The 13953-nt window shown below is 34.0% G+C and overlaps 1 protein-coding gene across 10 annotated transcripts in view; it reads right to left on the bottom strand.

The window, feature by feature from the left end:
- The window catches only part of NFIB (nuclear factor I B), a 245108-nt gene that overhangs the window by 54301 nt on the left and 176854 nt on the right, over positions 1–13953 (bottom strand). For all 10 annotated transcript variants that reach the window (XM_005660096.3, XM_021063648.1, XM_021063654.1 and 7 more), the window contains exons 5-6: positions 12202–12322; positions 8662–8780 (exon numbers count right to left, since the gene is read on the bottom strand). In XM_005660096.3, the coding sequence (XP_005660153.1) occupies positions 8662–8780; positions 12202–12322 (240 nt within the window). The remainder of the gene's footprint in view (positions 1–8661; positions 8781–12201; positions 12323–13953) is intronic.

Below are 13953 nucleotides of genomic sequence, written 5' to 3'. Positions count from 1 at the left end.
AATCCAGGTTAATGAAAGCTTAAAACTCAAGTGTTGAAGATCTATAAAGTCTGACTTCCATTATTATTTTATTTTTTTTTTTTTTTTTTGACTTTTGTTCTTTTAGGGCCACACCTGCAGCCTATGGAGGTTTCCAGGCTAGGGGTCGAATCGGAGCTGTAGCTGCCAGCCTACACCAGAGCCACAGCAACACCAGATCTGAGCCGCATCTGCGACCTACACCACAGCTCATGGCAACACCGGATCCTTAACCCACTGAACGAGGCCAGGGATCAAACCCGCAATCTCATGCTTCCTAGTTGGATTCATTTCTGCTGCGCCACGACGGGAACTCCTGACTTCCATCATTTTAATATCTAGAATGTTGGAATGCCAAGGAATCTTAGTGTTGTTATCTTCGTTATATTACAGATAAGAAAACTCAAAATTTACTGTCATTAAATATTGATGTGGTCTAAGTCCACACCAGTATATATAGTGTCCTGATCACCATTGTACTGCTCTAGGGATAAGGCAAAAATTTAGAATAGAAAAGAAAAAAAATATATATACAACAATAAGTTTGTAATCAATCTTTATATTGTGACATATAGAGTTCATCTTAAACTGGATGTATATCACACACCTCTACTAAAGACATCTAGACTTTAAGATTATTTATTAACATCTTATTATTAAAAGGATATTAGATTGATAACCTGAGTCCAGCCAGCCTAGGGACTGCACTCATGAGTCCCTGGAGTCTGTGAACCCTTCAGATACTATGTGTATTTATCTGCATTGAAGTTTCATGTGTGCTAGAAAAAAAGTGTCATAGAGGTTTTGTAACTGGTTTGCAAAAACCATGAACATAGCATGACAAGCAGTTATTTGGGAGGCAGTGTACACAGCAATAATGAGCATAGGTTCTGCAGCTAAACAGACAATAGCTCTGACTCTACCTCTGCTACTTATTATCTGTGTGTCTCTGTCAAATTTCCTAAGCACTGGAGTGATGAATTTAATGAGCTGCAAAATGTTTGTTTTTAAACAGGGTTGAAAAGAAAAAATATATGTAAAGTCTCAGGTCACTCCAAAAAAGGAATGAGCGCCTGATAAATGATAGCCACAAATGGTTTTCCTCATTTACATGTACTTGTTGAACAAATCTTTTTCAAAATTTTAAATTTATGTGGTTTCTTCAACAAATAAATGATATAGAAAAGAAGTAAATATAAAAATAGTTACCATAACCATTAGAGTTCAATACAACTATAATACAGGTTTGCATTGTTGAAAATACAAATATGGTAAATGGATCTTCATTTTAAATAAAACATCCTATAAGATATTCTAGGGATATGCACATGGGTTTCACAGAATATATTAAAGAATTATTGTTATTTTATTAATTTGATAATGTATTGGGTTGTGTTAAAAAAAGTCATTATTTATTAAAACATAAGTATTTACAAGTAAAAGGACACAATGTCTGGAATGTACTTCAAAATATTTAAAAAACTGAGAGATAGTAAATGTAACAAGATTGGAAAAATATTGATAATATTTAAAGCTGAAAAATGGGATATGGAAGTTCACTTTATGACTCTTTCTACTTTTGACATTTTTCATAACAAAAAGCTTATGAAAACTGAAAAAAATCATGCTTAAATATTCACTCCAAACCAGTTCTTCTCCACATGTGTCCATCAAAAGCACTCATATCTCCAATTTTTTTAGCTCAAAAACTTAATCATGGCACAAATATTAAGAGGTAGATTTTTTTTAAAAGGTATACATTTTACCATCCTCAAATTTTATTTGGACAATTCTTCTAGAACTGAAAACTCATAAATTTATCTCTCCTCTCATTTGAGTTCTAAAAGGTCTAAAAGAATCTTCCATGAAGCTCCTTAGATCCATCTGTCAAGACTTATTAAGCAGTGTTCAAATTTTCCTAGTCCATTTCTCCCTATGTAGGTAATTTTATATATATTGATTCTCCAGGTAGGTTGCACAATAATGGAAAAAACAAATTAGCCTTTGAAAAGAAGAACTAGATTCTGCTATTAATTATCAGGACATTGTGGATGAGACAGTTTCTCAGATACGTTGATTGCTCAGACATAAAATAAGGAGCTTGAACTATGTCTCCCTAAGGGTTCTCATAATCTGGCTTCTATCCCTGAAAAATCAACTTCTTATTGTATATGAGTTTGGTAGTATATTAACTCAAAAGAAACTGGCTTTCCAAAGTACTTCAAAATAAATTTAAACACGAAATCAGTGCACGCATGGATCTGAAGTAAAACCTTTTACCACTCCAAGAAACTTGGCATGGCCCACTATGCGAAGCACACTGTCTCCCATGGCTTTTCCACTTTCCTAATTCAGGGAGTGTTCTACCAATTTCGATATCCAGCGTTCAACAGGAAGTTGTTCATTTTTTTCAAACTAATTATTCATGGTGAGTTTTTTTTTTTTTTTTTCTGCAAGATGCTATATTTTCAAATCGTTGAGGCTCCAGAGTACAGAAATCTGAGTATCACTTTTTCCAGTAAAATAGTACTGGCTATTCCACCATGTACACCGGTTTCTGCCTCATCCAAAATGCTTTTCCTGATTAGAACACATGAAAGGAGCACAGACATCTATAGTTCAGGAGGCAATGTAAGGAATTCTGATGAAGGCCTTCACCAACAATATACTGTTTTCCTTTCTGTTTGTAAGATGCTCATAATGTGATTTTCCAACTACAGCAGGGTAGCTAAGGAAGATGAACTACACTGTGATGATGGCAGTCCATTTGCCCTCCAATGACAGGAGGATACATTGAGATTCACTCTAAGTTCTACAAAAACAGTTCTTGACTGTTTTTTATCTTTTAATAATAAGTTAAACAAACAAACAAAAAAACCACCCTAAGAAATGTGTGTAAACACTCAAATCATCTCTTCCCCATGTATCTATCAAAAGCACTGCTATCTTTGATTTGGTCTGGTTTGAAATCTGATTATTTGAACATATGACATTTAATACTTGTGATACGAACTCTAGGAATGGAAGGAATTGTTGGTGTTCTAGCTGGTCCCCAAAAGGAGCTTAAATATTCTTCCAGGAAATTATTAAGCTCTTTCCCTGCCATTTTCTAGGACTTATTTAATATTGGTAGTTATTCAACTATTTGTGAAAGCTGCTCATTTACTCAGTTTTCATAGTTCTAGAAAAATCTTGAGATTTTATCTTTCATCAGACTATAGTTTGGGCTACAGTGCTGTTTTCCAATGTTTGAACATAGGATAAATTCTCTGTATTGATTCTTCGATGGAAAAAAAAAGGTTCTGATGTCACAAATTTAATAAATATATTCAATGAATATCCACTCATGGATATTCACTTCCACAGGAATACAGGAGTATATTAAATATTTTACAAACTCATGAATTACAAAAGTCTAAATATTAGTTTAAAACATCGATCTTGCTGTATAGCACTGGGAACTATATCTAGTCACTTATGATGGAGTATGATGTGAAAAAAAAGAATGTATACATGTATGTGTGACTGGGTCACCTTGCTGTACAGTAGAAAACTGAAAGAACACTGTAAACAAGCTATAATAGAAAAAAATAAAAATCCATATCAAAAAAAAAAAAACTTTTTTTCCAAACTTAGTTAAATGCTCTTGTGTCTAGTATATATATTAACTTTTTTTTTTTTTTTTTTTTTTTTTGCTTTTTAGGGCACATGTGGCATTTGGAAGTTCCCAGGCTAGGGGTTGAATCTGAGCTGTAGCTGCTGGCTTAGGCCACAGCCACAGCAATGCAGGATTCGAGCTGTGTCAGCGACCCTGCACGGCAGCTCATGGCAACACTGGATCTTTAACCCACTGAGCAGGGCCAAGGATCAAACCGGCATCCCCATGGATACTACTTGGGTTCGTTACTAATGAGCCACAACAGGAACTCCTGTTAACATTTTTAAAATTCACATTAGGAAAGGCTGGCCTCTGATTCTGGCTCTATCAATGTCGCCACACTACTGACTGTTACTTATTTCCCATACTTGATTAAACTCATGATACTAAGCTGACATTATTTCTCTTTAGCCTTCAGTGTTCCCTTGAGCCCTTACACTTAATTCATTGGATATTTAATACCATATCCTTACAGAACTCTATAAAGTGCAAATTGAAATTTAGTAACAACATATAAGACTCTTACTAATGAGAACATTTACAAAATTATCACAAATAAATCTCTAAGGCTTGGAAATATATGAAAACTTCAAAAAGACTAGCTGAAGAGACTTATTTGTATGACAGAACTGTAAATTTTTATAAATAGTGTTTTTCTTCTAGTACCTACAATAACCAGAACATGACGCCTAAATGTTGCCTATTTGAGAATCCAGTATAAATTTTTAAGCTACCCTTAAAAGTATAATTACATAACAACATACCTCTAAGCAGTGCTAGTTTTTGCTAACATACTGATTTATTGATTTTTCTGTAAAGATTTATTTCTCATAATGTTTAAAAGTAAGCTTGGGCATGGAGACAGTTCCCTCATAATCTGATTTATGTTATTTATTCTCTGTGAAGCAACTTTTTCATAAATATTTTTCTGTTCAGCAGGAAAGGGCTAGAAACTTAATTTATTCATATTTATGTGTTCAATGCCTAGAGAAATTCCTGGTAAATAATAGGCATTTGGTAAATGTTAGTTCAGTTCAATTATCTCAAATTCTAAATGTGTAGGAATTAATAAAATTTTACTGCATTAAAAGTCTTTGAATTTACATTTTATCTAAGATTACTAGTTGTTTAAATACTCATCAGACTGAGAAGCTATTAAATTTTCCATTTAGAGAGCCCAGCTGTGTATTACAAATATATTTACCATATCAATAAATGTCTACTAAATAGTGTTTTAGGAGTTTTATATTCAGGCTTAGATGAATCGGTGACTATTAGCATGGCAGTGGCAAAGTGATATTGTTAAAGAATTGTTTCAAATTCTCAAGCATATCATTTATTAGTCTGTTAAATTCCCAGACATTAAAATACAACAAGCTTTAATTCCATGAAAGTAATTTAAATTAGAGTATAAACCAAGACCTGTCTGTCTTTTCCTTTCTATATCAGAAATTATAAAGGATTACTTCAAAGGAAGTACATCACTGAGGAAGTGAATCTGTGAATTGGCTCAGATGGAAGAAAAAAATTCTGGTAGACAAGTTTTGAGAATTTTTTTATGGGGTAAGTATTAGAACAATAAAAGAAAATTTTCAACTTGCAAATTAATAAGCTAACCTGGTTCTATTAACTTAACCATTAAAATCTTAAATGATGGACAGCAACATCCAACAAACAAAATTTTCAACAGAGATAGAAGCAGTCACAAAGTTTAACACTAGGGAATTCATAGAAGAGACTAAGCAAGAAAAAATAATCTAGAATCTAGAAAAAGAATGTAATAGCAGCTGTATATCCCCTTGTTAGTGGCCCAGTTATCTTCTTTCTTCCTTTATAAATAAAAACATATAAAGTTAAAATATAAATATTATATAATATAGAGCTAACAAATTTAATGTCCACCACTATTCATTAGAAGAAATTTAAGCAATTACAAAAATTCCTACTAAATATTTAACGCTATTAAATGGTGTTTAGATTTTAAACGTTAATGTCTACATTCTATAAAATTAAAAATTATCATTCTTTTATGACCAATAAATTAAAGCTTCTTTGCATTCTGAAAAGAGAAGACATATAATTTTGTTTATAATATGTTAAAATAAAAACACTTTCTTCATTAAATTATTGACAACTACATGAACATCTGCAATTGCATGAATCTAGATTTTGTATTAAAATTTGCCTAATTTTTTTAAGGAAATGACTAATAATTTGGTTATACTATAGCCTTTATTTTTACCTACTGGACTAAATCTCAATGGCTTAGGCTGGTGGTTCACATTATAAGGGAAGGTGAAATGGCACATATTGTTCATAATTTTGTTATCTTTGGTTCTCATATTTCAAAAATCATTTTTTTATGATAAGAGTAGATTTGAATGCAAAGTTAACACTAACAGAACAAGGCAGAGGCAGGAAAAAATTATTTGTAAATTTTAAACACATCCTCCAGTTATAAACACAAGTATATTTAAAGCAACCAATAAGGAGTTATTGAGAACCAATTAGCGCAAGGGTTTGTGGGAGCACAAATGTCAAACATATACTAAGGCCACTGTGATATCCAGGGGTACTCAAATGTCCTTTAGAAAATGCCCTTCACAACAGACAAGTGTGTCTAAAGAACATTTGAAGATGGACAAGCACTACCGTGGGGCATTTTATTCTGCAAATTTAAAGAAAGCAATTTTCATAGAACAAAAAGACTGCATTTGACTTAGCAAATTTATAAAGATAGTACTGTACTGCCCTCATTTTTTTCATTGTAGTTGAAGTCTTCTTCCCACAATGGCTTTTTGTGCACATTACAAAATTTTCAGGGTCTTCAGAATTAAAGTGTCAGACTTTTTTTTAAAGCACACTTGAGCTTGGATCACTCTTCCTTATTCTTCATATAATATGCCTTTACAGACTTCTCTAATAATTCTAGTCGTCGTGACAAAAGAAAATCACCAAGACAATACAATGATTCTACAAAGAGAGAGAATGACAGTTTCCCTTCTACTTTTCAAAAATGTTTTATAATATGATTTGAGATTGGCTTTATTCAATAGGCTGAAAGAGGAATCAATGCTTATAAAGTGACACTCTCTATAATAAAGAACACCTACACTTCTGAACAACGCATCCATTCCCACCCATTCACAATGTTATTATTATTATCATTAGAATCTTTCCCAGAACAATTTTTGAATGGTGAAAATATGGCTTTGTTTAGAAAAAACTGACAATGTCAGTAAAACACTCAATACAATATAAAGGGTTGAGGGTTTTGCTTTTATTCTCACTTCTGCAAGTCTGGTGAAGTTCCTGTTACTTTTTGCCTTTGCTAATGAGACTGGCGTCCTGCCCATCAATGGTTCATGTATCCAACAGATATTTGTTTGCCCCTACTATGCATCGAGTGTCGTGCATGGTTACCAGGCTCTTGTTATACCATAGCCAAAACAGATAAAAGTCCCTGCCCTCATAATGCAGACAGATTTACACAATCCCAGAAGCAAATATGGAACTACATATTATGAGTACAGTGAAGGAACAATACTAGGTGTTAAGAGAGAAAGACCTTATTTCACTTGAAATCCCTCAGTTTAGACTGTGACCTGAAAGATGACCAAGAATTTGCCAGATGAACAGTTAAAAGAGGAACACACTGGAGGTTAGGGCTTATATTAAGATTTGGGGTGTTACATTTCCAAATCTAAACAAAGCAGCAGGCTTAAGTGCAAGAAGGAAATAGACAGCTTCTGCTGGGGCTGGGGCAGTGGTCAGAGGCCAGAGGGCAAAAAAAGGTCTATGGATTATATGAGGAAATTCTGACTTTCTCCTAGGTAGAGATGGAAGTGAATGAAGCAGGAGAATGATATGACATTGTTCTGTTTTATTTTTTTGCTTTTATTTTTAGGGCTGCACCTGTGGCATATGGAAGTTCCCGGGCTAAAGGTCAAATTGGGGCCCTAGCCTCTGGCCTATGCCAGAGCTATGGCAACACCGGATCTGAGTCGTATCTGTGAGCTACACCACAGCTTGTGGTAATGCCAGATCCTTAACCCACTGAGCAAGGCCAGGGTTAGAACCTACACCCTCACAGATACTAATCAGGTTCTTAACCTGCTGAGCCACAAGAGGAACTCTGACATGATTATGTTTTAAAATAAGGTTTTGTCTACTGTGGGAAGAAGACACTGGGGAGGGGGAGGGGGTCTCAGAGCCAAAACTCTCCAGCTGATTTTCAAAAAGAATAAAAATAAATAAAAATTGTAGTGAGCTAATCTATTTCCATGTTTAATAATAACGGCAAAAAGGCATGAGCATGTCCAATGAAATATATTTACTCCAATAGACTTTAAGCATGAAAAAGAGCTAAGCATGAATTCAGAGAGCCACATAACCCCTATTTCTTCAAGTTATATTTTTTCCTCAGAGCTGCCCTAGAACCAGGTGATAATTTTATCTAGAAAGAATAACTCAAGTGACTCAGATGTCACGTGTCTCCCATTACACTTTTATTTATTGCTGATGTTGTACCTACTTCCAAGAGGAAGTACAGCTTCCTCTAAATGGGAACTTTCAGTAACTGGCACTTGCAAACTGCTTAAAGCTTGGCTCCTTCTTAAAACACCCCATAGAGAGCAGCAAACTGATCTAACTGAATCTGAACTAGTGCTTCTGCTGCAATCCAACCAACTAATGTAGACAGATCACCACCAGTCACATACAAAGTGAAGGTTCTAAAAGATCATTTTGTCCAGAGGAAAAAAGTTCAAAAAACATATAGAAGTGTGGGATTTTTGTACCTTTACTTTAACAACCTTTGACTAGTGTTACCTTAAAATGTTATGTTAAAAATACCTTTACTGCAATCATCTCATGAAGAAAATATAATCCATACTAATTCAATCATGAAATTTTGACTAAATGAAACTTATGAAATGAATCGACATTTTACTCTATTTCCCTAGAGACAACTCCTTCCTCCTCACCTTGATCTCTTTCATGCCATGTTCGACTTCCAGCAGCTGGTGAATTCGGAGAGGGATAAAAGTCTCCTGTAGGACTTGGTTCCATGTTTTCATCTATGGATATAGTTTTGGGTCTTTTGCTGTTAAAATATGATGACAGTTAACATTAATAGGATTTCTGGGAAGATATGTGGCATTTGAAAGTATATAATTTGAGAAGATTCTTTCTGTGGAAATGTCCATAAATACAAGAAAAAGTATCTCAGATTCATTATAAAATAATGGTAAGTATTCAAGTCATCAACAGTAGTAAACATTTCTAGTTGTACATATCATTTATTATACCACAATATAATTGTTCCTGCCTAACAAATATGACATTTGTTATATCTACCCTTTTAAAAATTGAAGTATAGCTGATTTAAAATGTGGTGTTGTGTTTACCTTTTGAAATATATTTCCAGAAGTAAACTAGTATTTTCAGTTGTAAAAAATAAATTCTGAATGTGATAAGTATATTAATTTTAGAACCATTGTTATGATTTTACCTGCCTCATAATAATTATCAATATTAATCATGCTCATCTTGCCATCAACAATGTAATTCTTTCATATCAATTCAAAGGTAAGTAAACTCCTTAGCCTTCCTAAGCTCAGTTTAAATCATCTGTAAAATGGAAATAATAAAACCTAGTTCAAAGGGGAATGGCTGAGAGGATTAAATGAGTTTTTAAATGAGTTTTTAAACATAAAGCGCAGTGCATTTAGTGGCTGGCATTTAGAAGGTACTTATTAAATAGTAATTATTAGTAGTAACCTATCAATAATATTAAACATTTTGTGGTACTTTACTGATTATAAACTATTTTGTACATTCTTACTGAGCTTTTCCTAAAAAATTAGGTTATTGATCCTTTATTCCTAAGATCAACCACAAAAAAATGGGGTATTGCCAAATTCAAACCAAATGGTATACTTTTATTTTTATTTATTTATTTAGTCTTTTTGTCTTTTCTAGGGCCATGTGCGGCATATGGAGGTTCCCAGGCTAAGGATCTAATTGGAGCTGCAGCTGCCGGCTTATGCCAGAGCCACAGCAATGTGGGATCCAAGCCACAACGCAACCTACACGACAGCTCACAGCAACGCCAGATCCTTAACTCACTCTGAGTGAGGCCAGGGGTCAAACCCGCAACCTCATGGTTCCTAGTCAGATTTGTTAATCACTGAGGCATGAAGGGAACTCCCCAAATGATATACTTTTAAAATAACATTTTAATAAAAAAAAAACATGGCTTTATCTCAATTATTAAGAAAAATGAATATTTAGAGTAGAGATTAAAAAAGCTATTCTATGGCACATACCATAATACTTTATATGTTGCTATCATGTACCTCCAATACCCCATTAAACAATCATAAGTATGAAAATGGATTTTTTTCCTTAAACTAAAAAAAAAATTCTTATCCACACCTACGCAAGTAAAAATTGAAAAAGATATCTTCTGAATGAACTTTATGCAGTGGTAATAAACATATGTCACAGGATTTCAGAGTTGGAATTGACTTTAGAAGCCATAGACATAAAACAATCCTCCATTTCCTTACAAGCAAGGAGATAAATTTGGAGAAGATCAGTGAATTACCCAGGGTATGTTAAAGGAAGCAGTGTGACACAAGTTAAGGACTTTTTTTTTCTTTTTTATAGCCGTACCTGTGGCATATGGAAGTTCCCTGTCTTAGGGACTGAATCAGAGCTGCAGCTGCTGGCCTATAGCATAGTCACAGCAATGCTGGATCCAAACAGCATCTGCAACCTATGCTACAGCTTATGGCAACACCGGATCTTTAACCCCCTGAGCAAGGCTAGGGATGGAACCTGCATCCTCACAGAGACTACATCAGATTATTAACCTGCTGAGTCGCTATAGGAACTCCCAAGTTAAGGACTTCCAACTTGGAAGATCATGCTCTTTCTACTACACTGGAAGCATGTGCATGTCTGGGTGTATTTGTAGATGTATTTGTGATTAATATTTGACTCACAACACTCAGTATTAACATGATATAGAAGACGGCAATTTCTATCCATGCTAAACCAGAGAGTAAATAGTAGTTCTTTAGTTTCTTTGTACCCAAAGTTACAATGTATTTTTTAAACCTCTTTTAATCTAATTCTTTCATCTATGAATCAGTGGTAAAACTTACCTATGGAAAACTTGAAATGAGGAAGAAAAGATTTTCAAAAGGAAATAAAAGAGAAATGTTTTTTAAACCTTTTTTATTCTGAATGATCATGAGTAAAGATCTGTGTTGACAACATATCAATCCATCAGATAAAATAAAAAATTACCGCTCACTTTTAAATATAGAAAAACTAAAGCATTTTTAACATCTCACCATATCACATACAACTTTAATGATAATAAACCCAATTATTCCATTATGCACTCTTACTGTAGGAATATACAGTTTGACCATAAATGACAGAAAATTGAATTTAGTTAAGAAATATATAAGTGTGCATAGCCCCATAATTAATTCAAATGCAATTAATTTTTGTTATTGAGAATAACATAGGAAAATAGTTATCCAGATTTTTTTAAGGTTAATATTATGAAATACATGTTTTGCTCTGGAACTTGTGTGTGATCTTCTCTCTGATCATGGGTATATTTGAGGCTCTGGAAGTGAGATTGCTCTTTCTATAATGAAAATCCAAATACCCTCCCCCCAAAAAAATACAGCTATAATATTTATCTTGCCTTCTCATTCACTCAGCTGTCTTTTAACACTGTATAATTGCGGAACATATCAAATCCTACGTACAACAGCTTCGAAATCTAAATTCCCCTTATTTAAATAAGAGACCTCTTTTTAAACTCCTGTGGGACTGAAAGCTACAATCACAAAGTCAAGAGAGAAAAAATGAGAATGTCAACAGAGAACTAAGAGGAAAGTCACCTCATGTAGCTCTTCCCCTACAAAGGCTGGTTGAGCCAAATCTCAGGGCAGGTAATACTTTCACTGGTGACTAAGAGGTAACTAAACTATTCAACGAACATCAACTAATTGAAGAAAGTGGCAAACCTGTGGCCTAGAATAAGGTCTTTTAAGGTTAGGTAAATGCCACATTTTATTTTTCCCATTTCCTTATCCACAGCTTGGATATGGTATGAAGGTAAAAATTGGATGGATCAAACATAAACTAGGGATCTTTGCCATGACAATACCATTTTTAAAGTCACCAAAGTAATTAGATGTCTTGTAGAATCATTATATTTCTTAGAAGAGAATAAAAAAATCATATTAATATATTTTCATAGTTCCCTTGTCCCCCTGAAAGATTTTTTTAAAATGCTTTGAACAACAGTTACATTTAACATTCAAATTTCAAAATAAATTTAACCAGGAAAGATTAAAAATCTGTGCAAAACTGGCAAAATAAATCTTGAGCTCTTTGCTTTATTTCCCTCATCTCTTTACCTGGGTACCTATTTATCTGCATACCTACCTATTTGCATACAGACTGAGAACTAGAGCAGCTCCTTTCTTAGTTACCTGCTTGGTGGAGAAGACAGCGACCTCTGAAGATTGACACCCGAGTTCATGTCATGATAGTATGGTTGGCTCGGGATTTCTCCAATTGGGAAGTTGACTCCAGTTCCCTGGGTTATGGGCGCTGAGGAATAACACAAAAAGAAATTTTGGAATGGCATTTACCACTGTCATCTCCATTTAAATACAATCCTCTAATATTTCCCATGCCTCTGGGAAAGGATGAGGAACTCTCTTTACCTTAAGACTATGATATGATATGATATCAACCCATCCCCTGGGGTAAGACTTGGAAACATCCTCACGATACTAGTGTTCAAGTGTAAGAACTGAAGCACTCAGGCTGTCATCACTGGTTACTACTTCCCCTACTCCCACTGCCCAAGCTTCTCCATTCAGTCCTTTGTGTTAGTCATCATACTTGTCACTCCACTAGTCTAAAGATGTGCCATAGGAAACAACATATATTGCCTATTGCACAAATCCAAGCAAGGTGCTTTGTACTAACTTGGCTCTCAAAAACCAAATCACTTTTAAATAAATCAAATTGGAACAGTTTCACAAAAGATTATTATTTTATAATAATTTTAACATTAATATTAGAATGTACTAGAAATCATATTTATTTGATATAAATATATATATAAATTTTATTTGATATAAAAATAAATACCATAGGTACATATGAAAAATATAAAATATAAGCCAAGATTTTCTTTTTCCAAAATACAGGTTTCATACATGAATGTTAAGCAGTTTTACTCCATAGATATGTTTTGTTTTTAAGTTTTTATGCCCAGCATTGTAAGTCATTTAAAATATACTCATGGAGTATTATATTTTAAGGTATTATTTTATGAATCAAGAAATCTTTTTGAGTTTGCTCATGTATTATGAACTGAGATTTTTAATGTAAGTGTTGGTTTTTGTACAAAGAACCACACACATCTTTTCAAATTTTTAAAACTGGTTTCTAGACATCCTGAATATATCTGTGAGGCAGCATGTGGTTTTACAATGAGTAGAGTAATGAGAGCTAGACAGTGTTTTAGTTTTAACTCCCTCTGCTACAACTGAGCTGTGTGCCTCAGTTTCCTGAACTGTAAAAGGAGAATCATAATAATCTATCACATATTATTACTTTCAGGATGAGATGAAGTAAGGAGTGACAAAAGCTCAGCATCGTTTTGAGTATATAATGGGTATTCAACAAATTTGACTTTCCTTCTTTCCTTGTTTTCTTCCCCCAACTTTTTCCCTGGCAACCAAGAGCAGTTAGCAAAGATGAAATAGTTCAAAAGGTATGCCTAACAGCAGATGAAGAGATAAAAATGAACTAATTCGCTGATAGTCTGTTCATCCAATAAGGTACTACGTCCATTACTTAGTAACGGACGCTGCAAGGGATAAAAAATAGTATAAGATAGCTCCCATCCTTAATAAGACATATTGGGCAACAAGTTGAGTAAACAAAACACTTATGAAAAACATATAAGCACAAGAATAATGGAGGTTAAAATGAAACTTTCATCACTTATTGAACAACAGGATCAATAAGTGATGCAGGATTTCAACAGAATATGAATCTCACACAAGCTTAGGTGGTCCAAGAAATCTATGGAAAAGCCATAGCTGGCACAGGGCTTTGGAGAATGAGGAAGGTACTGAAGGGAGGGAATTTTAAACAGTGGTTACCACAGGGGCAAGGTCATGGGCAGAGATGACATGCAAGGTGGAGGCCTGCCAGGTTGGTGT

The sequence above is a fragment of the Sus scrofa genome, chromosome 1 (assembly GCF_000003025.6).
Source record: "Sus scrofa isolate TJ Tabasco breed Duroc chromosome 1, Sscrofa11.1, whole genome shotgun sequence".
Classification (NCBI taxonomy): Eukaryota; Metazoa; Chordata; class Mammalia; order Artiodactyla; family Suidae; genus Sus; species Sus scrofa.
The sequence above is the reverse complement of the archived record's forward strand: the minus strand, read 5'-3'. Positions and strand labels throughout refer to the sequence as shown.